Source organism: Ranitomeya variabilis, chromosome 2 (genome assembly GCF_051348905.1).
Source record: "Ranitomeya variabilis isolate aRanVar5 chromosome 2, aRanVar5.hap1, whole genome shotgun sequence".
NCBI classification, from domain to species: Eukaryota; Metazoa; Chordata; class Amphibia; order Anura; family Dendrobatidae; genus Ranitomeya; species Ranitomeya variabilis.
The window spans coordinates 886,075,918-886,103,632 of NC_135233.1; the positions used below are offsets into that span (position 1 = coordinate 886,075,918).

General features: G+C 46.3%; 1 protein-coding gene across 2 annotated transcripts in view; it reads left to right on the forward strand.

Moving 5' to 3' along the window:
- Nucleotides 1-27,715, forward strand: part of LOC143808113 (T-kininogen 1-like) — a 252,889-nt gene that overhangs the window by 209,717 nt on the left and 15,457 nt on the right. Inside the window, exon 9 of one of the 2 annotated variants that reach the window (XM_077290418.1) lies at nucleotides 8,480-8,569. The exons of the other annotated variant lie outside the window; for it this stretch is intronic. Coding sequence (XP_077146533.1) covers nucleotides 8,480-8,569 — 90 coding nt within the window. The remainder of the gene's footprint in view (nucleotides 1-8,479; nucleotides 8,570-27,715) is intronic. 2 annotated transcript variants of the gene reach the window in all.

Below are 27,715 nucleotides of genomic sequence, written 5' to 3' on the forward strand. Positions count from 1 at the left end.
GGAAACACCCAGCCTCTGATGGACAGATGGAAACCAAAGGCTGCAACCCACCAAAGTCACCCAGTACCAGCAGTAACCACCAGAGGGAGCCCACCAACAGAATCCACAACAGTACCCCCCCCTTGAGGAGGGGTCACCGAACCCTCACGAGAACCCCCAGGGCGATCAGGGTGAGCTCTATGGAAGGCGCGGACCAAATCAGTCGCATGAACATCGGAAGCGACCACCCAGGAATTATCCTCCTGACCATAACCCTTCCACTTAACCAAATACTGGAGTTTGCGTCTGGAAACGCGAGAATCCAAGATCTTCTCAACAACATACTCCAATTCTCCCTCCACCAGCACCGGAGCAGGAGGCTCAACCGAAGGAACAACGGGCACCTCATACTTCCGCAACAACGACCGATGGAACACATTATGAATAGCAAACGACGCTGGGAGATCCAAACGAAAAGATACAGGGTTAAGAATCTCCGAGATCCTATAAGGACCGATGAACCGAGGCTTGAACTTAGGAGAAGAGACCTTCATAGGGACAAAATGAGACGACAACCACACCAAATCCCCAACAAGAAGTCGGGGACCCACGCGGCGACGGCGATTAGCAAACTGCTGAGTCTTCTCCTGAGACAACTTCAAATTGTCCACCACCTGATTCCAAATCTGATGTAGCCTGTCCACCACCACGTCCACTCCAGGACAATCCGAAGACTCCACCTGACCAGAGGAAAAACGAGGATGAAACCCCGAATTACAAAAAAAAGGAGAGACCAACGTGGCAGAACTAGCCCGATTATTAAGAGCAAATTCGGCCAGTGGCAAAAAAGCAACCCAGTCATCTTGATCAGCAGAAACAAAACACCTCAAATAAGTTTCCAAGGTCTGATTAGTTCGCTCCGTCTGGCCATTCGTCTGAGGATGGAATGCAGACGAAAAAGACAAATCAATGCCCATCTTGGCACAAAACGTCCGCCAAAATCTAGACACAAACTGGGATCCCCTGTCAGAAACGATATTCTCCGGAATCCCATGCAAACGAACCACGTTCTGAAAAAATAAAGGGACCAACTCAGAGGAGGAAGGCAACTTAGGCAAGGGCACCAAATGAACCATCTTAGAAAAGCGGTCACACACAACCCAGATAACGGACATTTTCTGTGAAACCGGGAGATCAGAAATAAAATCCATGGAAATGTGCGTCCAAGGCCTCTTCGGAATGGGCAAGGATAACAACAACCCACTGGCCCGAGAACAGCAAGGCTTAGCTCGAGCACACACTTCACAAGACTGCACAAAGGTGCGCACATCCCTAGACAAGGAAGGCCACCAAAAAGACCTGGCCACCAAGTCTCTAGTACCAAATATTCCAGGATGACCAGCCAACACAGAAGAATGGACCTCGGAGATGACTCTACTGGTCCAATCATCCGGAACAAACAGTCTTTCTGGTGGACAACGATCAGGTTTATCCACCTGAAACTCCTGCAAGGCACGTCGCAAGTCTGGGGATACGGCGGACAATATTACCCCATTCCTAAGGATACCAGTAGGCCCAGAGTCTCCAGGAGAGTCAGGCACAAAACTCCTGGAAAGAGCATCTGCCTTCACATTCTTTGAACCTGGCAGGTATGAAACCACGAAATTGAAACGAGAAAAAAACAACGACCAACAAGCCTGTCTAGGATTCAAACGCCTGGCAGACTCAAGGTAAATAAGGTTCTTGTGATCAGTCAAGACCACCACACGATGTTTAGCACCCTCAAGCCAATGACGCCACTCCTCAAATGCCCACTTCATGGCCAAAAGCTCCCGATTACCCACATCATAATTGCGCTCGGCGGGCGAGAATTTTCTAGAGAAGAATGCACATGGCTTCATCACCGAGCCATTAGAACTTCTCTGTGACAAAACCGCCCCCGCTCCAATCTCGGAAGCATCAACCTCAACCTGAAAAGGAAGTGAAACATCTGGTTGACACAACACAGGAGCAGAAGAAAACCGGCGCTTAAGTTCCTGAAAGGCCTCCACGGCCGCAGGAGACCAATCAGCAACATCAGCACCCTTTTTAGTCAAATCAGTCAAAGGTTTAACAATACTGGAAAAATTAGCAATGAACCGACGATAAAAATTAGCAAACCCCAAGAACTTCTGAAGGCTCTTGACAGATGTAGGTTGTGTCCAGTCACAAATCGCCTGAACCTTGACGGGATCCATCTCAATAGTAGAAGGAGAAAAAATGTACCCCAAAAAAGAAATCTTCTGGACTCCGAAGAGACACTTTGAGCCCTTCACAAACAGAGAATTGGCCCGCAGAACCTGAAACACCTTCCTGACCTGTAGAACATGAGACTCCCAGTCATCAGAAAACACCAAAATATCATCCAAATACACAATCATAAACTTATCCAGATATTCACGGAAAATATTGTGCATAAAGGACTGAAAGACTGACGGAGCATTGGAGAGTCCAAAAGGCATTACCAAATACTCAAAATGGCCCTCAGGCGTATTAAATGCGGTTTTCCACTCATCACCCTGTTTTATCCGCACCAGATTATACGCACCGCGAAGATCTATCTTAGTGAACCACCTAGCCCCCTTAATGCGAGCAAACAAATCAGTCAATAATGGCAATGGATACTGATATTTGACTGTAATCTTATTCAGAAGGCGATAATCAATACAAGGCCTCAGGGAACCATCTTTTTTGGCCACGAAAAAAAACCTGCTCCCAGAGGGGACGAAGATGGACGAATATGTCCCTTTTCCAAGGACTCCTTAATATAATTCCGCATAGCAGTATGCTCTGGCAGTGACAGATTAAATAAACGACCCTTAGGGAACTTACTGCCAGGAATCAATTCTATAGCACAGTCACAATCTCTATGAGGAGGGAGCGAATTGAGCTTAGGCTCCTCAAAAACATCCCTATAGTCAGACAAAAACGCAGGGATCTCAGAAGGAGTAGATGAACTGATTGAAATCGGAGGTGCATCATCATGAACCCCCTGACATCCCCAGCTTAACACAGACATTGTTTTCCAGTCCAGGACAGGATTATGAGTTTGTAACCATGGCAGACCAAGCACTAGTACATCATGTAAATTATACAGTACAAGGAAGCGAATCACCTCCTGATGAACGGGAGTCATGCGCATGGTCACTTGTGTCCAATACTGCGGTTTATTCATAGCCAATGGTGTAGAGTCAATTCCCTTCAGAGGAATAGGAACTTCCAGAGGCTCCAGAGTAAAACCGCAGCGTTTAGCAAATGACCAATCCATAAGACTCAGGGCAGCGCCCGAATCCACATAGGCATCGACGGAAATGGAAGACAGTGAAAAAATCAGAGTCACAGACAAAATGAACTTAGGCTGCAGAGTACCAATGGCAAAAGATTTATCAACCCTTTTTGTGCGTTTAGAGCATGCTGATATAACATGAGCTGAATCACCACAATAAAAACACAATCCATTTTTCCGCCGATAATTTTGCCGTTCACTTCTGGACTGAATTCTATCACATTGCATAGTCTCAGGTGCCTGTTCAGAAGACACCGCCAACTGGTGCACGGGTTTGCGCTCCCGTAAACGCCGATCAATCTGAATGGCCATAGCCATAGACTCATTCAGACCTGTAGGCGTAGGGAACCCCACCATAATATCCTTAATGGCCTCAGAAAGACCATTTCTGAAGTTTGCAGCCAGGGCGCACTCATTCCACTGAGTAAGCACCGACCATTTCCGAAATTTTTGACAATATATTTCCGCTTCATCATGCCCCTGAGAGAGGGCTAATAAAGCCTTTTCAGCCTGAATCTCTAGGTTAGGTTCCTCATAGAGCAATCCCAATGCCAGAAAAAACGCATCCACACTGAGCAATGCAGGATCCCCTGGTGCCAATGCAAATGCCCAATTCTGAGGGTCGCCCCGCAGGAAAGATATTACAATCTTGACCTGTTGAGCAGGGTCTCCAGAGGAGCGAGATTTTAAAGAAAGAAACAATTTACAATTGTTCCTGAAATTCAGGAAGGTAGATCTATCTCCAGAAAAGAACTCTGGAATAGGAATTCTAGGTTCAGACATGGGAGTGTGAACAACAAAATCCTGTATGTTTTGAACTTTTGCCGCGAGATTACTCAGGCTGGAAGCCAAACTCTGGACATCCATGTTAAACAGCTAAGATCAGAGCCATTCAAGGGTTAAGAGGAGGTAAGAAGCAGCTAGACAGCAATTAAGTGCTAGGCAGCAAAACTCTGAAGGGAAAAAAAAAAAAAAAAAATTTCCCTTAAACACTTCTTTTTCTCCTGCTTCAGCCCAAACAATTAACACTTTGTGGGCCGGCTATACTGTCATGAATCCCAATGGCTAGGGATAGCACTGGACAAGCAAAGTACAAATAAATAACGGACGAGCTCTAGGGTGATGGAACCTGGGCTGACCGCTGCCCTACGCCTGACAAACGCAACTAGAGATAGCCAGGGAGCGTGCCTACGTTGGTTCTAGACGCCACGCACCAGCCTAAGAGCTAACTAGCACTGCAGAGAAAATAAAGACCTCACTTGCCTCCAGAGGAATTAACCCCAAAAGGTATAGTTGCCCCCCACATGTATTGACGGTGAAATGAGAGGAAGGCACACACATAGAGATGATATATATAGGTTAGCAAATTGAGGCCCGCTGTAAACTAGAAAGCAGAACGATACAAAAGGGGACTGAGCGGTCAGCAAAAAACCCTAATCAAAAAAACCATCCTGAGATTACAAGAACCCATGTGCCAACTCATGGCACATGGGGAGAACCTCAGTCCACTAGAGCTACCAGCTAGCATAGAGACATAAAAGCAAGCTGGACAAAAAAACAAACAACTGAAAATCAGCACTTAGCTTATCCTGAAAGATCTGGGAGCAGGTAGGCAGGAACCAAACAGAGCACATCTGAATACATTGATAGCCGGCAAGGGAATGACAGAAAGGCCAGGTAAAATAGGAAACACCCAGCCTCTGATGGACAGGTGGAAACCAAAGGCCGCAACCCACCAAAGTCACCCAGTACCAGCAGTAACCACCAGAGGGAGCCCACCAACAGAATCCACAACACCAGTCCCACTCTACTCTAACTGCTTGTTTTTTTTTGTTTACCAATTCCTCATTGATGATGCTACGTTTGAGTATGCCAGTGCATGTCAGTCGCCCACCGGCAATGGGGATACTCGGTACCGGGTCCGGTCGCACTTAAAGGGGATGTCACGGTGGCTGCCACCTGGTCCGTGGCCCTTGGTGCTCAATTAAAGGGGGAAACATCTTTTAAGGGGATTTGTAAAGTTTGTGTTCGTAACCCTACCTGTGGTTCTCGGTCAGTAGGGACCGATGCTGCGGGTCCTCTGGGGTAATATTACTGCAGCATAGATGGTGACGCTTCCCACAGGTGAAGCGGGGTCCCCTTGGGCTCCCAGTGTGCTGGATAGAGGTAGTGTATGCCGGCAAATAAATAGAGGATACAGAGTTCTAACGTCTTTACCTGGTTTACTGATGGTAGTAGTCCACAGTCCAGGGTACCAGGAATAGGTGGTGATGTGGTCCGGCCGGCTTGGAGGCAAAGGTGATCCCTCTCCCAGGAGAGGTCCATAAGCCTTCCTACTCGCGCTAGTATGCGAGGTCCTTGCTGCCTGTGGCTTCCGTACAAAGTCCTCTCTCTCATGTCCTCGGACAGTTACCCGTATGGTGGGCAGTATGAGCCTTTTTATAGGGTCTCTATCACGACCCGGGCTCTTAGTGTACTGCTGCACCTTCAGGTGTGGGTGTGGGCAAATAACATAAAGTGCTATGCCCTCCGGTTCTGCCGTGCGACCTGGAGTACAACACAGCCTCAGGCTCCCGGTGCCTGGTTCCTGCACTTCGGCTCTGAGGGTGCCCGGTCACAGTTCCCCTCTGAGCCCCCTTTCTTTCTCCTGTGCTTTTTATGTCTGATGCTTCACTACATTCAACCCCTCGAGTTCATTTCCTTCCCTGGAGCTGCAGCTCAGTCTTGGCTGCACGGCTCCGCTATCTGCTCTCCATTCCTCTCCCTTCACTGTCTGCTCCAGACTGAACTAACTCTTCCTCCAGAACAGAACACTTAAAGCTGGGGAAGCTCCCCTGAATCCGGGTTCTGAGCTCCCCCTTCTGGCCTGGATTCAGAATGTGTTGTATGTAGGTGCGTTACCTGGTAAAGGGAATCCTCCTTGCCTCCAAGCATGATATCGCCCTCCCCGAAAGGAAGGCAACATCACTGTAACAACCGGTTACCTGTACACATGCTGGGATAATTAAATCAATCGCCATCAGGGGAAGAGTCTGTGGCCTTCCTGAAATAAAGCATAATCAGTGACCTCCATTTCAGTGGCTGTGCTAATCTCTGCTCTACTGAGCATGCCTTGCTTGTCAGTTCCAATGCATGCTTATTAGATTCTTGTTACTGTGCAATATGCACAGTGACCATGTGTAGAAATCGCAGGAACGCGGGATGTCGCCATGGACAGGAGGCAGACCAAGAGTTAAAGTATTTATTTAACAAAGAAGAATACTCCTCGCAGGGAGTAGGGGATTGAAGGGTGAAGGTAATGAATGGAGCAGAACTAGGATGATGGCAGGGTAGGATGGGGACAAACGGAAGTTCAGTAATAAAGAGGTTAAACTTATTGGACTGTAGACTTCTAATGTGAGGAAATTCAAGATTCCAATGGTGGCACCGACAACAGCGGCGCAGGTCGTCTCATTGCAGTCTCTGGGAGTTAGGAAGATTTCCTGTGCTCAAAACGTATTTAGCACGGTACTGAGTCTAGTATTGGGAACTGCCGGAACGTGACTTCGCTCCGCGGTGTACACGAGTCCTTGGTAGAGAGGCTCTGGCCTAGCCATCTGTTTCTCTCTCTGCGTCACACACTCAGTGCAGTCTCTGCCTTCAACTAGGGTCACCTCCTAGCGTGGAGGGTAGCGGGGAGCTGACAGTCGGTCGTCCACAAAGTGGACCTGTATGCAGGGGTCTGTCAAGTATGCGGTCACACTTGGGCAGAGCGTGCGTGGTACTCACTATCATGCCAGGTAAGGCACCTGGCTTAGCTCCGCATGGCTCTGCACAGCTCCACTCTGCTGGCACGGCTTTGCACGGCCCTGCTGGTTTGGCTCTTGATTGCTGGCTTGGCTAATCCCCCCAGTACTGCAGCTCCTATCCTGGACAGCAGCAGCACGGCCTGTCACAGGCCCAGCACTCTCAGGTGGAGGAAGCAGAGCGCGCTGGTCACCACTCTGTGCGCTGCATTTACTTGGCGCTAACCCAACCCTCAGAGAGAGCTTTTCCTTCTTATACTCCTGCGGCTGCGCGCTCTTTCTAGGCTCTCCCCATCCCATCCTCTCAGCAGGAAGCCCCATCTCTCTCAGGTCTCCCTCTGGCAGCAGGGGAAGGTCCGCCTCCCTCAGGCTTCCCCCTGGAAAGAGGATGCAGCCCTTTCAGTTCCGGACCCGGAATGCAGGTACCCGCGGTCCGGTCTATCTCCTTACACCTCCTTACATGCTCACTCACACCCTCTAATCAGAAGTATTGAGCCTGCAAGAGAATGCACTGCCAGTGCACATTGTAAAAAGATTATCCAACATGCAGGAAAAGTAGCTACCAATGCCGGCCCCACAAATTACATCATTTTCCCTGTTTCAATGAAAGACGATCATTACATCAGATTGCACTATTGTGGCACCATCATCAGCAGTCATTACTGGGAATAGCAATTCTATCTATAAATTCCCCTAGCAACTGTCATTCAAATGATGTTCACTAGAATCACTTTTGCATGCGGCTGCATGTATTTCTATGCAGCTGAACACTCCGATCCCAAGTGCTGGCGGCAGTGTCGGGTATTGATGCGAGAGACTCGTGCGAGCTTCTCGCATCACACTCGCAAGTGTGACACCTGCCTTAGGCTAGGGTCACACAACCGTTTTTCTTTCATCTGAGATAATAGGTCCGATTATGCTAATCACACTTTGATCAAAATCTGAGTTTTAGCAGAGTGTGATACGATTTTCTCTGATGTGGAGAATAAGAACAAATTTTTCCATCTTCTTCATTCTGTCAATCCATGAAAATCAGACCACACTCTGTTGTCACCCGAATGCAGTCCAATATTTTCCATTGACCCATAAACATGAATGGGTTCATGCTTGCTGTGATTTTTTTTCCTTGGACAGAAATCTGCACAGCCCCATAGAATAACATGGGGAGGAATTCTATTTGTCAAAACAAAAGATGGCACTAGTCTGATTTTTATAGTCATGTGCATAAGCCCTTACAGATTAGCTCTCTGTTCTAGCCCATATAGGACATATGGATAGGTGTTATCTCTGTGTTACAACCTTCACAATTTTACATGGCTTGTTTCATGTGGCTGTGCAAATAAACATGACAACCCGTTACTTCCTGATATTCTTTTTTGCTTACTTCTAGCCTCAACTGATTTGTGAAACTAAAATAAAAGTTACAGACAACAGAGTCAATGTCCATTCAGATCCTCATTGTAAAAAAGAATACCAACAAGTAAGTTTATAATGTCTAATTTTTCTTTAACATTGATTACGTGCAGTGCTAATTTTCTTACTGAAGATCTTGATAGTCTGAAGACCAGGGCCTAAAGAAAAAGGGGGCCCTCTCAAATAGAAAATGCCCTAAAGGCCGAAACGTTGGTAGAATGTATCACTGGTCATAGTTTCGGAAAATACATTAATTTTTTGGCATTGACTCTTAGTAGTTCTCAGATTATTCTATTATCAAATAGAAAATGGTCATGATGTCACTGGGATACTGCAACAGAGAAGGGCCAGAAAATCATGGCGTCTGGATACACGAACTCCTGCACTTAATTAGAACTGCTTCACCATTCTATTAAACAGTGCAAGATTTCTTTGCTCTGTCTTGGCAAGGGTTGATCAGTTCAGTTGATGTCCTGGAGCTCTCCATCCTGAATTGTCTCAGCTGTTCTGTGTTGGCCACTCCCCTCTGGTATATATGAGAAAACAATAGAGGGAAAATAGTGGGGAAAATACATCAGCTCATTACCTATTGCAGTACCTTGATGGATGAAGTAACATTGCCAAGAGCCGTCTCAGTCTTGAACATCAGCGAAAAAGGTGGATGAAGAAACCTTCAGTGATGAAATCAAGAAGGAAAGTCATCTTTTTTGTAAAAAAAAAAAAAAAAAGTGTGAAAAAAAAAACTTTTATTCGGTACAGTAGTACATTAAAATAGACATGGATCCTGGTCACCTGGGATGAACAACCAACATGTTTCAGCTAAGATCTTGTCCCTGACATCCTTATAAAGCTCTTTGGTCTTGCCCATATTGTAGAGGTTAGAGTCTGACTGATTAATTGAGTCTTTGGACAGGAGTCTTTTTATAAAGGTGACAATGTAAGATAGCTGTCTTTAATGCAGGTGACAAGCTGATTAGGAGCTTGTAACTGCCCTGTAGGAGCCAGAACTCTTAATGGTTGGTACGGGAATACTTATTTCACATTGCAAAATGCAAATAAATTTATACAATGTGATTTTCTGGATTTTTATTTATATTCTATCTCTTAATGTTAAAATTAACCTAACCATAAAATTATAGACTGTTCATGTCTTTGTCAGTCAGCAAACTTACAAAATCAGCAAGGGATCAAATAATTATTTCCTTCACTGTAGTATACAGTGTGTAACAATGCTATTCACTTGGGAATGATCTGAGATATCACAGGAACCATTTCTATTTAAAGACTGGCTGGTTTATTTCAGTCCTCATAAACTACATCACGCGAAACTCAAATACAGCCCTTGTCTAGCACAAAATAAAACCTAAAGGTACCTTCACACGAAACGACTTTGTAACGATATTGCTAGCGATCCGTGACGTTGCAGCGTCCTGGCTAGCGATATCGTTTAGTTTGACACGCAGCAGCGATCAGGATCCTGCTGTGATGTCGATGGTCGCTGAATAAAGTTCAGAACTTTATTTGGTCGTCCGATCGCCGTGTATCGTTGTGTTTGACAGCAAAAGCAACGATACCAGCGATATTTTACACTGGTAACCAGGGTAAACATTGGATTACTCACCATCGGCTCTTCATTTCTTTATTCGGTGAAACAAACCTTGATAGGTTGTGGCATTAGAAAAAGGCTTAGGCGTAACGAGGGGAGCGGGGAGGTGCAGGAACGAGACGGACGACGGCCGTTTCACGCTATTGCGCTTCTACGGGTCCATGTGAAGCGCAATAGCGTGAAACGGCCGTCGTCCGTCTCGTTCCTGCACCTCCCCGCTCCCCTCGTTACGCCTAAGCCTTTTTCTAATGCCACAACCTATCAAGGTTTGTTTCACCGAATAAAGAAATGAAGAGCCGATGGTGAGTGCTGCAACCTTCTTTCTTCTCATATACCTGTTTGGATCGTTACAATTGCATGCATAGCACCGCCTCAGTCTTCTTAGGATCGCTTTATCCCCGAAGCCTATAGAAAAATCTTCAAAGTAAAATCCCTTATAAGTGGGTGTCACTTCGGTGCCAAGTACACTTTCTGTCTGCATAAACATTGGATTACTAAGCGCAGGGCCGCGCTTAGTAACCCGATGTTTACCCTGGTTACCAGCGTAAACGTAAAAAAAAACAAACAGTACATACTCACCATCTGATGTCCGTCAGGTCCCTTGCCGTCTGCTTCCCACACTGACTGAGCGCCGCAAAGTGAAAGTGAAAGTACAGCACAGCGGTGACGTCACCGCTGTGCTCTGCTTTCACTGTACGGCGGCACTCAGTCAGAGCAGGAAGCAGACGGCAAGGGACCTGACGGACATCAGATGGTGAGTATGTACTGTTTTTTTTTTTTTACTTTTACGATGGTAACCAGGGTAAACATCGGGTTACTAAGCGCGGCCCTGCGCTTAGTAACCCGATGTTTACCCTGGTTACCCGGGGACCTCGGCATCGTTGGTCGCTGGAGAGCGGTCTGTGTGACAGCTCTACAGCGATCAAACAGCGACGCTGCAGCGATCGGCATCGTTGTCGCTATCGCTGCAGCGTCGTTTCGTGTGAAGGTACCTTAAAGCAACAAGTCCATACAATAGTTCTGGTTAACCCACCTGGCTTAAGGTCTGGCTTCTGAGTCCTTTATCTGAATATCTCCATACACACAGCAATCTGTGAGACAAACAGGTCTCAATTTCCAAAGTGAACCACACCAAGGGGTGAAGATATGGTGATCAGCCATCTCTCCCAACTCTTCAGCTGCTCATAATCAACCTGTCATGGCTGATTAACCTCTTTTAGTCCTATATGTACTAAAATATTACTCCAGGTTTATCTCCCGTTTGTCTAACAGCCACCTTACAAGTGGAATGTAAAAGTTAGGGCATCCGTGGTCAAAATTAGTTATTGTGAACAGTTAGGCAAGTTGAAAATGATATGATCTCTAAAAGGGGTAAAGATAAAGATGACACATTTTCTTTGTATTTTAGGCGAAAAAAATATATATTGTAATTTTTTACATTTTAAAAATTACAAAAAGGAAAATAGGCCAATGCAAAAGTTTAGACATCCTTGAAGATTTGTGTGCTCTGATAACTTTGACCAAGGTTTCAGACCTTAATTAGCCTGGTTATGGTTTGTTCACTAACATCGTTAGGAAAGGTCATGTGATTCATGGAAGAGTTATCAAAAGAAAACCTTTCCTGCATTCTCATGATAAAATTCAGCATCAAAAGTATGCAAAAGAACATCTAAACAAGCTTGATGCATTTTGGAACAAGTCCTGTGGACCGATGAAGTTAAAATAGATCTCTTTGGCCACAATGATAAAAGGTATGAATGGAGAAAAAAAAGACAGAATTTCAGGAAAAGAACATTTCACAAACCATGGGGGTGGATCAATCATGCTTTGGGGTTGTGTTGCACCCAGTGGCATGGGGAACATTTCACAGGTAGAGGGAAGAATAAATTATATTAAATTTCAACAAATTCTTGATGCAAAAATAACACCATTAGTGTTGAGCAATACCATCCGATACGTGAAAGTATCGGTATCGGATAGTATCGGCCGATACCCGAAAAGTATCGGATATCGCCGATACCGATACCCGATACCAATACTAGTCAATGGGACACCAAGTATCGGAAGGTATCCTGTATGGTTCCCAGGGTCTGAAGGAGAGGAAACTCTCCTTCAGGCCCTGGGATCCATATTAATGTGTAAAATAAAGAATAAAAATAAAAAATATTGATATACTCACCTCTCCGACGCAGCCTGGACCTTACCGATGTAACCGGCAGCTTCCGTTCCTAAGAATGAGCGCTTGAAAGACCTTAGATGACGTCGCGGCTTGTGATTGGTCGTGTGAGCGGTCCAGGCTGCGTCGGAGAGGTGAGTTCCCTTTAAAAAGATGAGAGAGGCCTGTAATTGACATCATAGGTAGACCCCAACTATGAGAGTCAAAATGAGAAAACAAATCCAGAGAATCACCTTGTCTGATTTGGCAAGATTTATTTTGCAAATTATGGTGGAAAATAAGTATTTGGTCACCTAAAAACATGCAAGATTACTGGCTCTCACAGACCTGTAACTTGTTCTTTAAGAGGCTCCTCTTTCCTCCACTCATTACCTGTAGTAATGGCACCTGTTTGAACTTATCAGTATAAAAGACACCTGTCCACAACCTCAGTCACACATCAAACTCCACTATGGTGAAGACCAAAGAGATGTCGAAGGACACCAGAAACAAAATTGTAGCCCTGCGCCAGGCTGGGAAGAATGAATCTGCAATAGGCAAGCAGCTTGGTGTGATGAAATCAACTGTGGGAGCAATAAGAAAATGGAAGACATACAAGACCACTGATAATCGCCCTCGATCTGGGACTGTACGCAAGATCTCACTCCGTGGGGTCAAAATGATTACAAGAACAGTGAGCAAAAATCCCAGAACCACATGGGGGTACCTAATGAATGACCTGCATAGAGCTGGGACCACTGTAACAAAGGTTACCATCAGTAACACACTACGCAGCCAGGGACTCAGATCCTGCAGCGCCAGACGTGTCCCCCAGTTTAAGCCAGTACATGACCAGGCCCGTCTGAAGTTTGCGAGAGAGCATTTGGATTATATTGAAGAGTATTGGGAGAATGTCATATGGTCTGATGAAACCAAACTAGCACTGTTTGATAGAAACAAAACTCGTCGTGTTTGGAGGAGACAAAATGCTGAGTTGCATCCAAAGAACGCCATACCTACTGTGAAGCATGGGAGTGGCAACATCATGCTTTGGGGCTGTTTCTCTGCAAAGGGACCAGGACGACTGGTTTGTGTACATGAAAGAATGAATGAGGCCATGTATCATGAGATTTTGAGTGCAAACCTCTTTCCATCAGCAAGGGCACTGAAGATGAAATGAAGATGGGTCTTTCAGCATGATAATGATCCCAAGCACACCACCAAGGAAAAGAAGGAGTGGCTTTGTAAGAAGCAAATGAAGGTCCTGCAGTGGCCTAGCCAGTCTCCAGATCTCAACCCCATAGAAAACCTTTGGAGGGAGTTGAAAGTCTGTGTTGCCCAGTGACACGCCCAAAACATCACTGCTCTAGAGGAGATCTGCAAGGAGGAATGGGCAAACATACCACCAGTGTGCCAATCTTGTGAAGACTTACAGAAAACATTTTACCTCTGTCATTGCCAACAAAGGATATATAACAAAATATTGAGATGAACTTTTGTTAATGACCAAATACTTATTTTCCACCATAATTTGCAAAATAAATCTTGCCAAATCAGACAAGGTGATTTTCTGAATTTGTTTTCTCATTTTTTGTGGTCATAGTTGTGGTCTACCTATTATGTCAATTACAGGCCTCTCTCATCTTTTTAAGTGGGAGAACTTGACAATTGTTGGCTGCCTAAATACTTGTATGTGTGTATGTGCATGTGTACAGTTGTGTGAAAGTTTTTTCCCCTCTTGATTTCCTATTCTTTTGCATGTTTGTCACACTTAAATTTTGCAGATCAAATTTCAATATTAGACAAAGATAACACAAGTAAACACAAAATGCAGTTTTTAAATGAAGGTCTTTATTATTAAAGAAAAAAGAAATCCAAACCTATAAGGCCCTGTATGAAAAAGTGGTTGTTCCCTAAACCTAATAACTGGTTGTGCCACCCTTAGCAGCAACAACTGCAATCAAGCATTTGCAATAACTGGCAATGAGTCTTTTACAATGCTCTGGAGGAATTTTGGCCCACTCATCTTTGCAGAATTGTTGTAATTCAGCAATATTGTAGGGTTTCTGAGCATTTTTAAGGTCATGCCACAGCATCTCAATCGGATTAAGGTCAGGACTTGGACTAGGCCACTCCAAAGTCTTAATTTTCTTTTTCTTAAGCCATTCAGAAGTGGACTTGCTGGCGTGTTTTGGATCATTGTCTTTCTGCATAACCCAAGTGCACTTCAGCTTAAGGTCACGAACAGATGGTTGGACATTTGTTATGATCTGGTAACCTTGGAGCCGCATGAAAGACTTTCTCAGGAGAGGTGGTACCTATACTGACCGCAAACCCTAAACTAACACCGCAACTAGAAGTAGCCGTGGGATGTATCTAACGAGTACTAGACACCTCGACACAGCCAGAGAACTAAATACCCGTATAGATAGAAATGGGAATTCTATCTTGCCTCAGAGCAGTACCCCAAAGGATAGACAGCCCCCCACAAATATTGACTGTGAGTACAAGAGGAAGACACACGCAGGCAGAAAAACAGGATTTAGCAAAAGAGGCACTTCTAGCTAAATAGTAAAGGATAGGACAGAATTCTAAGCGGTCAGTATTAAAATCCTAAAAATATCCACAGCAGAAAACACAAATATTCCACATCTAACTAAAGACATAGAAAGTATATCTGCATCTCCTGAGAATCCAGCAGACAGAAAAATCCAAACAAAGTCTAAGCTTGACAAAAAACACAATAAATTGCACTGAATTGCAAGCACACTGCATGTGTGCACAGAGACAAAAAAACAGACACTTATCTTATCTGAATTGGCAGCATGGCACGAGGAGCCAGAGAGAGATGCAATCCCTCCAAGCAGGGCCGGCGTCAGCACCCGGCGTACCCGGGCAAGTGCCGGGGCCCTGGCGAGACAGGGGGGCCCATTCAGGGCCGGCGTTAGGGGCAGGCTGCCCGCATGCGGCCCCTGAGGCAGGCATCTGGGGTCTGAGGTGCACGCTAGAAGAGAGGAGGCAGAGGCAGCACGGAGCTCTGGGACTTATGGAGCTGCTGGAGAGCCGCCCACAATCCGTCGCCAAGGATACGCAGGGCAGAGTGACTTCCGACCGTCCAGTGCCTGGAGAATGAGACGAGCGTCAACAAACAGGAAGTGTGCAGCACCTGCCACCTGGAGCAAAGGATTGCGGGGGCCGGGGGGATGCAGAGCCTGGCTGGGAGGACAAGGTATGGGCTCTTATATACTGGTTGGGCTGTATTATATACTACGTGGTGGGCTGCTATATGCTACGTGGGCTGCTATATACTACATGGGCTGCGCTGCTATATACTACGTGTGCTGCTATATACTACGTTGGCTGGGCTACTATATACTACATGGGCTGCGCTGCTATATACTACGTGTGCTGGGCTGCTATATACTACGTGGGCTGGGCTGCTATATACTACGTGGGCTGGGCTGCTATATACTACGTGGGCTGGGCTGCTATATACTACGTGTGCTGGGCTGCTATATACTATGTGTGCTGGGCTGCTATATACTACGTGTGCTGGGCTGCTATATACTACGTGGGCTGGGCTGCTATATACTACGTGGGCTGGGCTGCTATATACTACGTGTGCTGGGCTGCTATATACTACGTGTGCTGGGCTGCTATATACTACGTGTGCTGGGCTGCTATATACTACGTGTGCTGGGCTGCTATATACTACGTGTGCTGGGCTGCTATATACTACGTGGGCTGGGCTGCTATATACTACGTGGGCTGGGCTGCTATATACTACGTGGGCTGGGCTGCTATATACTACGTGGGCTGGGCTGCTATATACTACGTGGGCTGGGCTGCTATATACTACGTGTGCTGGGCTGCTATATACTACGTGTGCTGGGCTGCTATATACTACGTGGGCTGAGGTGCTATATACTACGTGGGCTGGGCTGCTATATACTACGTGTGCTGGGCTGCTATATACTACGTGTGCTGGGCTGCTATATACTACGTGTGCTGGGCTGCTATATACTACGTGTGCTGGGCTGCTATATACTACGTGGGCTGGGCTGCTATATACTACGTGGGCTGGGCTGCTATATACTACGTGTGCTGGGCTGCTATATACTACGTGTGCTGGGCTGCTATATACTACGTGGGCTGGGCTGCTATATACTGCGTGTGCTGGGCTGCTATATACTACGTGTGCTGGGCTGCTATATACTATGTGGGCTGGGCTGCTATATACTACGTGGGCTGGGCTGCTATATACTACGTGGGCTGGGCTGCTATATACTACGTCGGCTGGGCTGCTATATACTACGTCGGCTGGGCTGCTATATACTACGTCGGCTGGGCTGCTATATACTACGTCGGCTGGGCTGCTATATACCTACGTGTGCTGGGCTGCTATATACTACGTGGGCTGGGCTGCTATATACTACGTGGGCTGGGCTGCTATATACTACGTGGGCTGGGCTGCTATATACTACGTGGGCTGGGCTGCTATATACTACGTGGGCTGTTGTGAATCCGCTTTTTGGGCTCCCCTGGTGGTTGCTGGTGGTACTGGTGACTTGTGTGTGCTTTGCTGTCTCAGTTCACCTGCTCCCATCAGTGTTTGGGAGTTTCCTATTTAGCCTTGCTCTCCAGTCATTTCCTTGCCGTTCATCATTGTAACCAGAGCCTTCGGTTGCATGTTCCTGCTACTAGTCTGCTGATCAGCTAAGTGGACTTTGTCCTTTTGTTTTGTATCTTTTGTCCAGTTTGCAGTTTTTGTTATTCTCTGTAGCTGGAAGCTCTTGCGGGCTGAAATTGCCACTCCTGTGTCATGAGTTGACACAGGAGTCTTAAAGTAATTTCAGGATGGTTTTTTGAAAGGGTTTTCAGTTGACCGTGAAGTCCTCTTTTGTATCCTTCTGCTATCTAGTAAGTGGACCTCTCTTTGCTAAATCTACTTTCATACTGTGTATGTCTTTTCCTCTTAACTCACCGTTATTACATGTGGGGGGCTGCTATCATCTTTTGGGGTATTTCCCTAGAGGTAAGCCAGGTCTGTTCCTTCCTCTACCAGGCGTAGTTAGTCCTCCGGCTGGCGCGTGGCATCCAGGAAGTCGTAGGTATGCTCCCTGGCTACTATTAGTTGTATGGTAGATTTAGCTCACGGTCAGCTCGAGATTCCATCACCCAGAGCTCGTCCGTTATTTTTGTGTTCTGATGTTTCCCGGCCATTGGGAATCATGACAGTATGACCGGCCAATGTTAAAGTTATTGGCAGAAGAAAGGAGAGAAAAAAGAAGTCTGTAGATTTTTTTTTTTTTTTCCCCCTATGCTTGCTCCATAGTTGGATCAGTTGTATTTCAGCTCTAATTACAGCCTTTGCCTTTCTCTCCTTCTAATCCTTGAATGGCTCTGATCTCACCTGTTTAAAGATGGACCCTCGGAGTTTGGCTGTAGGTTTAAATAATCTTGCTACCAAGGTTCAAAATTTACAAGATTTTGTTATACATACTCCGATGTCTGAACCTAAAATTCCTACACCAGAGGTGTTTTCCGGAGATAGATCTCGGTTCCTGAATTTCAAATATAATTGTAAATTGTTCCTTTCTCTCAGACCTCACTCCTCTGGAGATCCTGTCCAGCAGGTTAAGATTGTAATCTCTTTGCTGCGAGGTGACCCTCAAAATTGGGCATTTTCATTGACACCAGGGGATCCTGCGTTGCTCAATGTGGATGCGTTTTTTCTGGCTTTAGGGTTGCTTTATGAGGAACCTAATTTGGAGATTCAAGCTGAAAAAGCTTTGATAGCCCTATCTCAAGGGCAAGATGAAGCTGAGATATACTGCCAAAAATTTCGTAGATGGTCTGTGCTTACTCAGTGGAATGAGTGCGCCCTAGCGGCAAATTTCAGAGAGGGCCTTTCTGATGCCGTTAAAGATGTTATGGTCGGGTTCCCTGCGCCCACAGGTCTGAATGAGTCCATGACAATGGCTATTCAGATTGATCGGCGTTTGCGGGAGCGCAAACCCGTGCACCATTTGGCGGTATCTTCTGAAGATACGCCAGAGAAAATGCAATGTGACAGAATTCTGTCCAGAAGCGAGCGGCAGAATTATAGGTGTAAAAATGGGTTATGCTTCTATTGTGGTGATTCTGCTCATGTTATATCAGCATGCTCTAAACGTACAAGGAAGGTTGACAAGTCTATTTCAATTGGCACTTTACAGTCTAAATTTATTCTGTCTGTAACCTTGATTTGTTCATTATCAGTTATTACCGTGCATGCCTATGTGGACTCTGGCGCCGCTCTGAGTCTTATGGATTGGTCCTTTGCCAGGCGCTGTGGGTTTGATTTAGAGCCTCTGGAAGTCCCTATACCTCTGAAGGGTATTGATTCTACGCCTTTGGCTTGTAATAAACCACAATTCTGGACGCAAGTGACTATGCGTATGACTCCAGACCATCAGGAGGTGATTCGCTTCCTTGTGTTGTACAATTTGCATGATGTTTTGGTGCTTGGATTACCATGGTTACAATCTCATAACCCAGTCCTTAACTGGAAAACAATGTCTGTGTTAAGCTGGGGATGTCGGGGGGCTCATGGGGACATACCTTTGGTTTCCATTTCGTCATCTATTCCCTCTGAGATTCTGGCATTTTTGTCTGATTATCGTGATGTTTTTGAGGAGCCTAAAATTGGTTCACTCCCTCCCCACAGAGATTGTGATTGCGCCATAGATCTGATTCCTGGCAGTAAATTTCCAAAGGGTCGTTTGTTTAACTTATCTGTACCTGAACATGTTGCTATGCGAGAGTATATTAAGGAGTCCCTGGAAAAGGGACATATTCGTCCTTCTTCATCTCCTTTAGGAGCTGGTTTTTTCTTTGTATCTAAAAAGGATGGCTCTCTGAGGCCTTGTATTGATTATCGACTCCTGAATAAAATTACCGTCAAATATCAGTATCCATTGCCTTTGCTGACTGATTTGTTTGCTCGCATAAGGGGGGCTAAGTGGTTCTCTAAGATTGATCTTCGTGGGGCGTATAATTTGGTGCGAATTAAGCAGGGGGATGAGTGGAAAACCGAATTTAATACGCCTGAGGGCCATTTTGAGTATTTAGTAATGCCTTTCGGCCTTTCTAATGCACCTTCAGTTTTTCAGTCCTTAATGCATGATGTTTTCCGTGAATATTTGGATAAATTTATGATTGTGTATTTGGATGATATTTTGATTTTTTCTGTGACTGGGAGTCTCATGTTCAACAGGTCAGGAGGGTTTTTCAGGTTTTGCGGGAGAATTCTTTGTGTGTAAAGGGTTCAAAGTGTGTTTTTGGGGTTCAAAATATTTCCTTTTTGGGGTACATTTTTTCCCCTTCTTCTATTGAGATGGACCCTGTCAAGGTTCGGGCTATTTGTGACTGGACGCAGCCTACTTCTCTTAAGAGTCTTCAGAAATTCTTGGGCTTTGCTAATTTTTATCGTCGATTTATAACTGGTTTTTCTGGCGTTGTTAAACCTCTGGCGGATTTGACCAAAAAGGGTGCTGATGTTGCCAATTGGTCCCCTGCTGCTGTGGAGGCCTTTCGGGAGCTTAAGCGCTGCTTTTTGTCTGCCCCTGTGTTGCGCCAGCCTGATGTTTCTCTTCCCTTTCAGGTTGAGGTCGATGCTTCCGAGATCGGAGCGGGGGCGGTTTTGTCGCAGAAAAGTTCCGACTGCTCAGTGATGAGACCTTGTGCGTTCTTTTCTCGAAAATTTTCGGCCGCCGAGCGAAACTATGATGTTGGTAATCGGGAGCTTTTGGCCATGAAGTGGGCATTTGAGGAGTGGCGTCATTGGCTTGAGGGTGCCAGACATCAGGTGGTAGTTTTGACTGATCACAAGAATCTGATTTATCTAGAGTCTGCCAGGCACCTGAATCCTAGACAGGCACGATGGTCGTTGTTTTTTTCTCGGTTTAATTTTGTGGTTTCATACTTACCGGGTTCTAAAAATGTTAAGGCAGATGCTCTTTCTAGGAGTTTTGAGCCTGACTCTCCTGGGGATTCTGAACCTGCTGGTGTCCTTAAGGATAGGGTGGTTTTGTCTGCTGTCTCCCCAGATCTGCGACGTGCTTTGCAAGAATTTCAGGCGGATAGACCTGATCGTTGTCCGCCTGGTAGACTGTTTGTTCCTGATGATTGGACCAGTAGAGTCATCTCGGAAGTTCATTCTTCTTGGCTGGCAGGTCATCCTGGAATTTTTGGTACCAGAGATTTGGTGGCTAGATCCTTCTGGTGGCCTTCCCTGTCTCGGGATGTGCGTGTTTTTGTGCAGTCTTGTGATGTGTGTGCTCGGGCCAAGCCTTGTTGTTCTAGGGCTAGTGGGTTATTGTTGCCCTTGCCTGTTCCGAAGAGGCCTTGGACGCACATCTCTATGGACTTTATTTCTGATCTCCCTGTTTCTCAGAAGATGTCTGTCATCTGGGTGGTGTGTGACCGTTTTTCTAAAATGGTTCATTTGGTACCATTGCCTAAGTTGCCTTCCTCATCTGAGTTGGTCCCTCTATTTTTTCAAAATGTGGTTCGCTTGCATGGTATTCCGGAAAACATCGTTTCTGACAGGGGAACCCAGTTCGTGTCTAGATTTTGGCGGGCATTCTGTGCCAGGTTGGGCATTGATTTGTCCTTTTCGTCTGCATTCCATCCTCAGACTAATGGCCAGACGGAGCGAACTAATCAAACTTTGGAGACTTATTTGAGGTGTTTTGTGTCTGCGGATCAGGATGACTGGGTTGCCTTTTTGCCGTTGGCAGAATTTGCTCTTAATAATCGGGCTAGTTCTGCCACTTTGGTTTCTCCTTTCTTTTGCAATTCAGGGTTTCATCCTCGTTTTTCATCTGGTCAGGTGGAATCTTCGGATTGTCCTGGAGTGGATGCGGTGGTGGATCGGTTGCATCAGATTTGGGGACAAGTGGTGGACAATTTGAAGTTGTCCCAGGAGAGGACTCAGCAGTTTGCTAACCGCCGTCGTCGTGTTGGTCCTCGCCTTCATGTTGGGGACTTGGTGTGGTTGTCTTCCCGTTTTGTACCTATGAGGGTTTCTTCTCCTAAGTTTAAGCCTCGGTTCATCGGTCCTTATAGGATTTTGGAGATACTTAACCCTGTGTCCTTTCGTTTGGACCTCCCGGCATCTTTCGCTATCCATAATGTATTCCATCGGTCGTTGTTGCGGAGATATGAGGTACCGGTGGTTCCTTCTACTGAACCTCCTGCTCCTGTGCTGGTGGAGGGTGAATTGGAGTACGTTGTAGAGAAGATCTTGGATTCCCGTATTTCCAGACGGAGACTTCAATATCTGGTTAAATGGAAGGGCTATGGTCAGGAAGATAATTCTTGAGTAACTGCCTCTGATGTTCATGCCTCGGATTTGGTTCGTGCCTTTCATAGGGCTCATCCAGATCGCCCTGGCGGTTCTCGTGAGGGTTCGGTGCCCCCTCCTTAAGGGGGGGGTACTGTTGTGAATCCGCTTTTTGGGCTCCCCTGGTGGTTGCTGGTGGTACTGGTGACTTGTGTGTGCTTTGCTGTCTCAGTTCACCTGCTCCCATCAGTGTTTGGGAGTTTCCTATTTAGCCTTGCTCTCCAGTCATTTCCTTGCCGGTCATCATTGTAACCAGAGCCTTCGGTTGCATGTTCCTGCTACTAGTCTGCTGATCAGCTAAGTGGACTTTGTCCTTTTGTTTTGTATCTTTTGTCCAGTTTGCAGTTTTTGTTATTCTTTGTAGCTGGAAGCTCTTGCGGGCTGAAATTGCCACTCCTGTGTCATGAGTTGACACAGGAGTCTTAAAGTAATTTCAGGATGGTTTTTTGAAAGGGTTTTCAGTTGACCGTGAAGTCCTCTTTTGTATCCTTCTGCTATCTAGTAAGTGGACCTCTCTTTGCTAAATCTACTTTCATACTGTGTATGTCTTTTCCTCTTAACTCACCGTTATTACATGTGGGGGGCTGCTATCATCTTTTGGGGTATTTCCCTAGAGGTAAGCCAAGTCTGTTCCTTCCTCTACCAGGCGTAGTTAGTCCTCCGGCTGGCGCGTGGCATCCAGGAAGTCGTAGGTATGCTCCCTGGCTACTATTAGTTGTGTGGTAGATTTAGCTCACGGTCAGCTCGAGATTCCATCACCCAGAGCTCGTCCGTTATTTTTGTGTTCTGATGTTTCCCGGCCATTGGGAATCATGACAGTGGGCTGGGCTGCTATATACTACGTGGGCTGGGCTGCTATATACTACGTGGGCTGGGCTGCTATATACTACGTGGGCTGGGCTGCTATATACTACGTTGGCTGCTCTATACTACATGGGCTGCGCTGCTATATATTATGTGGGCTGGGCTGCTATATACTACGTGTGCTGCTATATACTACGTGGGCTGGGCTGCTATATACTACGTGGGCTTGGCTGCTATATACTACGTGGGCTGGGCTGCTATATACTGCGTGTGCTGGGCTGCTATATACTACGTCGGCTGGGCTGCTATATACTACGTGTGCTGGGCTGCTATATACTACGTGGGCAGGGCTGCTATATACTACGTCGGCTGGGCTGCTATATATACGTCGGCTGGGCTGCTATATACTACGTGTGCTGGGCTGCTATATACTACGTGTGCTGGGCTGCTATATACTACGTGTGCTGGGCTGCTATATACTACGTGGGCTGCTATATACTACGTGTGCTGGGCTGCTATATACTACGTGTGCTGGGCTGCTATATACTACGTGTGCTGGGCTGCTATATACTATGTCGGCTGGGCTGCTATATACTACGTCGGCTGGGCTGCTATATACTACGTCGGCTGGGCTGCTATATACTACGTGTGCTGGGCTGCTATATACCACGTGTGCTGGGCTGCTATATACTACGTGTGCTGGGCTGATATATACGTGTGCTGGGCTGCTATATACTACGTGGGCTGGGCTGCTATATACTACATGTGCTGGGCTGCTATATACTACGTGGGCTGGGCTGCTATATACTACGTGGGCTGGGCTGCTATATACTATGTGGGCTGGGCTGCTATATACTACGTGGGCTGGGTTGCTATATACTACGTGGGGTGGGCTGCTATATACTACGTTGGCTGCTCTATACTACATGGGCTGCGCTGCTATATACTACGTGGGCTGGGCTGCTATATACTACATGGGCTGGGCTGTTATATACTACGTGTGCTGCTATATACTACGTGGGCTGGGCTGCTATATACTACGTTGGCTGCTCTATATTACATGAAATGTGCACACAGTCCAGAGAAAAAAAGCGGCAGCACTGCCGTTATACGTTGGACCCTCGTACCTCAGGGATATACCGTTTTAAGCCTTTATTGCCAGAAAAGGAAATTGCAAAATATTACTGCTGTACCTGGGTGCTGCTTTGAAAAACAACAGTATTTGAAAAGTCCAAAATAGAGAAAAAAAGCGCACTCACCGGTAATTCAGCGAAAAGCAGTTTTATTCATGTGCAAAATTGCAGTGCAGGGAGGGTAGACAGTGCATAGCAGATGACAGCTGTTTCGTGCTCTGAAGCACTTCGACAGATCCTATAGCTAGCGGAAGGAAGTTGGGCTCCTAAATAGCAAGATTCAGAAGCGCCGCCTTCCCTCTCAGCTGTATGCTAGTGGATAATTTAGCCACTCTCCGGTACTAAGTGAGTAGTGAAAATGTTAAAAACAATTAAAAACAAAGTTACAATTGAAAATGTTATTACAAGAGGAATAAATCACAGACATATTAACACAGGATTTCTTGTTTTTAACATTTTCACTACTCACTTAGTACCGGAGAGTGGCTAAATTATCCACTAGCATACAGCTGAGAGGGAAGGCGGCGCTTCTGAATCTTGCTATTTAGGAGCCCAACTTCCTTCCGCTAGCTATAGGATCTGTCTGGGCTGCTATATACTACGTGGGGTGGGCTGCTATATACTACGTGGGCAGTGTTATATACTACGTGGGCAGTGTTATATACTACATGGCTGTGTTTATATGCGATCATGAATCGTGGTATGTGTTAAAGAGGGGGCCCACTGAGACTCTTTCGCCCGGGGCCCTCAAAAACCTGGAGCCGGCCCTGCCTCCAAGTACAATGGACAACTGGCACTGACTCAAGGAGCCTGCACACCTAAATACCTAATAGAGCTGCAATCAGCAGAAACACCTGTGTTATGACCCCAATGGCAGAGGGTCTCAGAAGTAATTACCAAGTCTGCAAACACAAAAAAACAGCTCATAGGGCAGTGGTAACTGGGCTGACCGTATATCTAAACCTAGCACCACAAATAGCAGCAGCCGGGGAACGTGCCTACGTTGGTTCTAGACGTCTCGCGCCAGCCGGAGAACTAACTAACCCTAGAAGGGAAAAGATAGACCTTTCTTGCCCCCAACAAATAATAACGGTGAGGTAAGGAGAAAAGACAAACGTAAGAATGAACTAGATATTTAGCAAAGAGAGGCCCACTGACTAATAGCAGAATATAGTAAGATGACTTATACGGTCAACAAAAACCCTATCAAAATTCCCACGCTGGATATTCAAGAACCCCCGAACCGTCTAACGGCCCGGGGAGAGAATACCAGCCCCCTAGAGCTTCCAGCAAAATCAGGAATCACATTTAGTACAAGCTGGACAAAAAATAAAAGCAATGCAAATAACCAAAAAACAAAGAAGCAGGACTTAGCTTAATTTTGCAAGATCCAGGACCAGCAGACAGGAGCAAACAGAAAGGAACTGATTACAACGATGCCAGGCACCAGACTGAGAATTCAAGAAGTTTATATAGCAACACCCCTGGACTAACGACCCAGGTGGGTGCCAAAACTGAAGAAAGACAATCCCAGAGTCATATCACTAGTGACCACAAGAGGGAGCCAAAAAAGTCCAATTCACAACAGTACCCCCCCTTTAAGGAGGGGTCACCAAACCCTCACCAAGACCACCAGGGCGATCAGGATGAGCAGCGTGAAAGGCACGAACTAAATCGGCCGCATGCACATCAGAGGCAACCACCCAGGAATTATCCTCCTGACCATAGCCCTTCCACTTGACCAGATACTGAAGCCTCCGCCTGGAGAGACGAGAATCCAAGATCTTCTCCACTACGTACTCCAACTCGCCCTCAACCAACACCGGAGCAGGAGGCTCAACAGAAGGAACCACAGGTACAACGTACCGCCGCAACAAAGACCTATGGAACACGTTGTGAATGGTAAACGACACCGGAAGATCCAAGCGAAAGGACACAGGATTAAGGATTCCCAATATCTTGTAAGGACCGATGAAGCGAGGCTTAAATTTAGGAGAGGAGACCTTCATAGGAACAAATCGAGAAGACAGCCATACCAAATCCCCAACACGAAGTCGGGGACCCACACCGCGGCGGCGGTTGGCAAAACGCTGAGCCTTCTCCTGTGACAACTTTAAGTTGTCCACCACATGATTCCAAATCTGCTGCAACCTATCCACCACAGAATCCACCCCAGGACAGTCAGAAGGCTCCACATGTCCCAAGGAAAAACGAGGATGGAAACCAGAGTTGCAAAAAAATGGCGAAACCAAAGTAGCGGAACTAGCCCGATTATTAAGGGCAAACTCAGCCAACGGCAAGAAGGTCACCCAATCATCCTGATCTGCAGAAACAAAACACCTCAAATAAGCCTCCAGAGTCTGATTAGTTCGCTCCGTTTGTCCATTAGTCTGAGGATGAAAGGCAGACGAAAACGACAAATCAATGCCCATCTTAGCACAAAAGGATCGCCAGAACCTGGAAACAAACTGGGATCCTCTGTCAGACACAATATTCTCAGGAATGCCGTGTAAACTAACCACATTCTGAAAGAACAAAGGAACCAGATCGGAAGAGGAAGGCAGCTTAGGCAAAGATACCAAATGGACCATCTTGGAAAAGCGATCACATACCACCCAGATGACAGACATGCCCTGAGACACCGGAAGATCTGAAATGAAATCCATGGAAATGTGTGTCCAAGGCCTCTTCGGGACAGGCAAGGGCAAGAGCAACCCGCTGGCACGAGAACAGCAAGGCTTAGCTCGAGCACAAGTCCCACAGGACTGCACAAATGACCGCACATCCCGTGACAAGGAAGGCCACCAAAAGGACCTAGCCACCAAATCTCTGGTGCCAAAAATTCCCGGATGCCCTGCCAACACCGAGGAATGAACCTCGGAAATGACTCTGCTGGTCCACTTATCAGGAACAAACAGTCTGTCAGGTGGACAAGAGTCAGGTCTACCAGCCTGAAATCTCTGCAACACACGTCGCAAATCCGGAGAAATGGCTGACAAGATAACTCCCTCTTTAAGAATACCAACTGGTTCTGCGACTCCAGGAGAGTCCGGCACAAAGCTCCTTGAAAGAGCATCAGCCTTCACATTCTTTGAACCTGGTAAATACGAGACCACAAAGTCAAAACGGGAGAAAAACAATGACCAACGGGCCTGTCTAGGATTCAGGCGTTTAGCAGACTCGAGATACATCAGATTTTTGTGATCAGTCAAGACCACCACACGATGCTTAGCACCCTCGAGCCAATGACGCCACTCCTCAAATGCCCACTTCATGGCCAACAACTCCCGATTGCCAACATCATAATTCCGCTCAGCAGGCGAAAACTTCCTAGAGAAAAAAGCACATGGTCTCATTACAGAGCAACCAGGGCCTCTCTGCGACAAAACGGCCCCTGCCCCAATCTCAGAAGCATCCACTTCAACCTGAAAGGGAAGTGAGACATCAGGCTGGCACAAAACAGGCGCCGAAGTAAACCGGCGCTTCAACTCCTGGAAAGCCTCCACGGCTGCAGGAGCCCAGTTAGCAACATCAGAACCTTTCTTGGTCATATCCGTCAAAGGTTTAACAACGCTAGAAAAATTAGCGATAAAACGACGGTAGAAGTTAGCAAAACCCAAGAACTTCTGAAGACTCTTAACTGACGTGGGTTGAGTCCAATCATGAATAGCTCGGACCTTGACTGGGTCCATCTCCACCGCAGAAGGGGAAAAAATAAAACCCAAAAAGGGAACCTTCTGTACTCCAAAGAGACACTTTGAGCCCTTAACAAACAAAGCATTCTCACGCAAAACCTGAAACACCATCCTGACCTGCTCTACATGCGAGTCCCAATCATCAGAAAAAACCAGAATATCATCCAGATAAACAATCATAAATTTATCCAGATACTTCCGGAAAATATCATGCATAAAGGACTGAAACACTGAAGGAGCATTAGAGAGCCCAAAAGGCATCACCAAGTACTCAAAATGACCTTCGGGCGTATTAAATGCAGTTTTCCATTCATCTCCTTGCTTAATGCGCACAAGGTTGTACGCACCACGAAGATCTATCTTGGTGAACCACTTGGCACCTTTAATCCGGGCAAACAAGTCCGACAACAGAGGCAAAGGATACTGAAATTT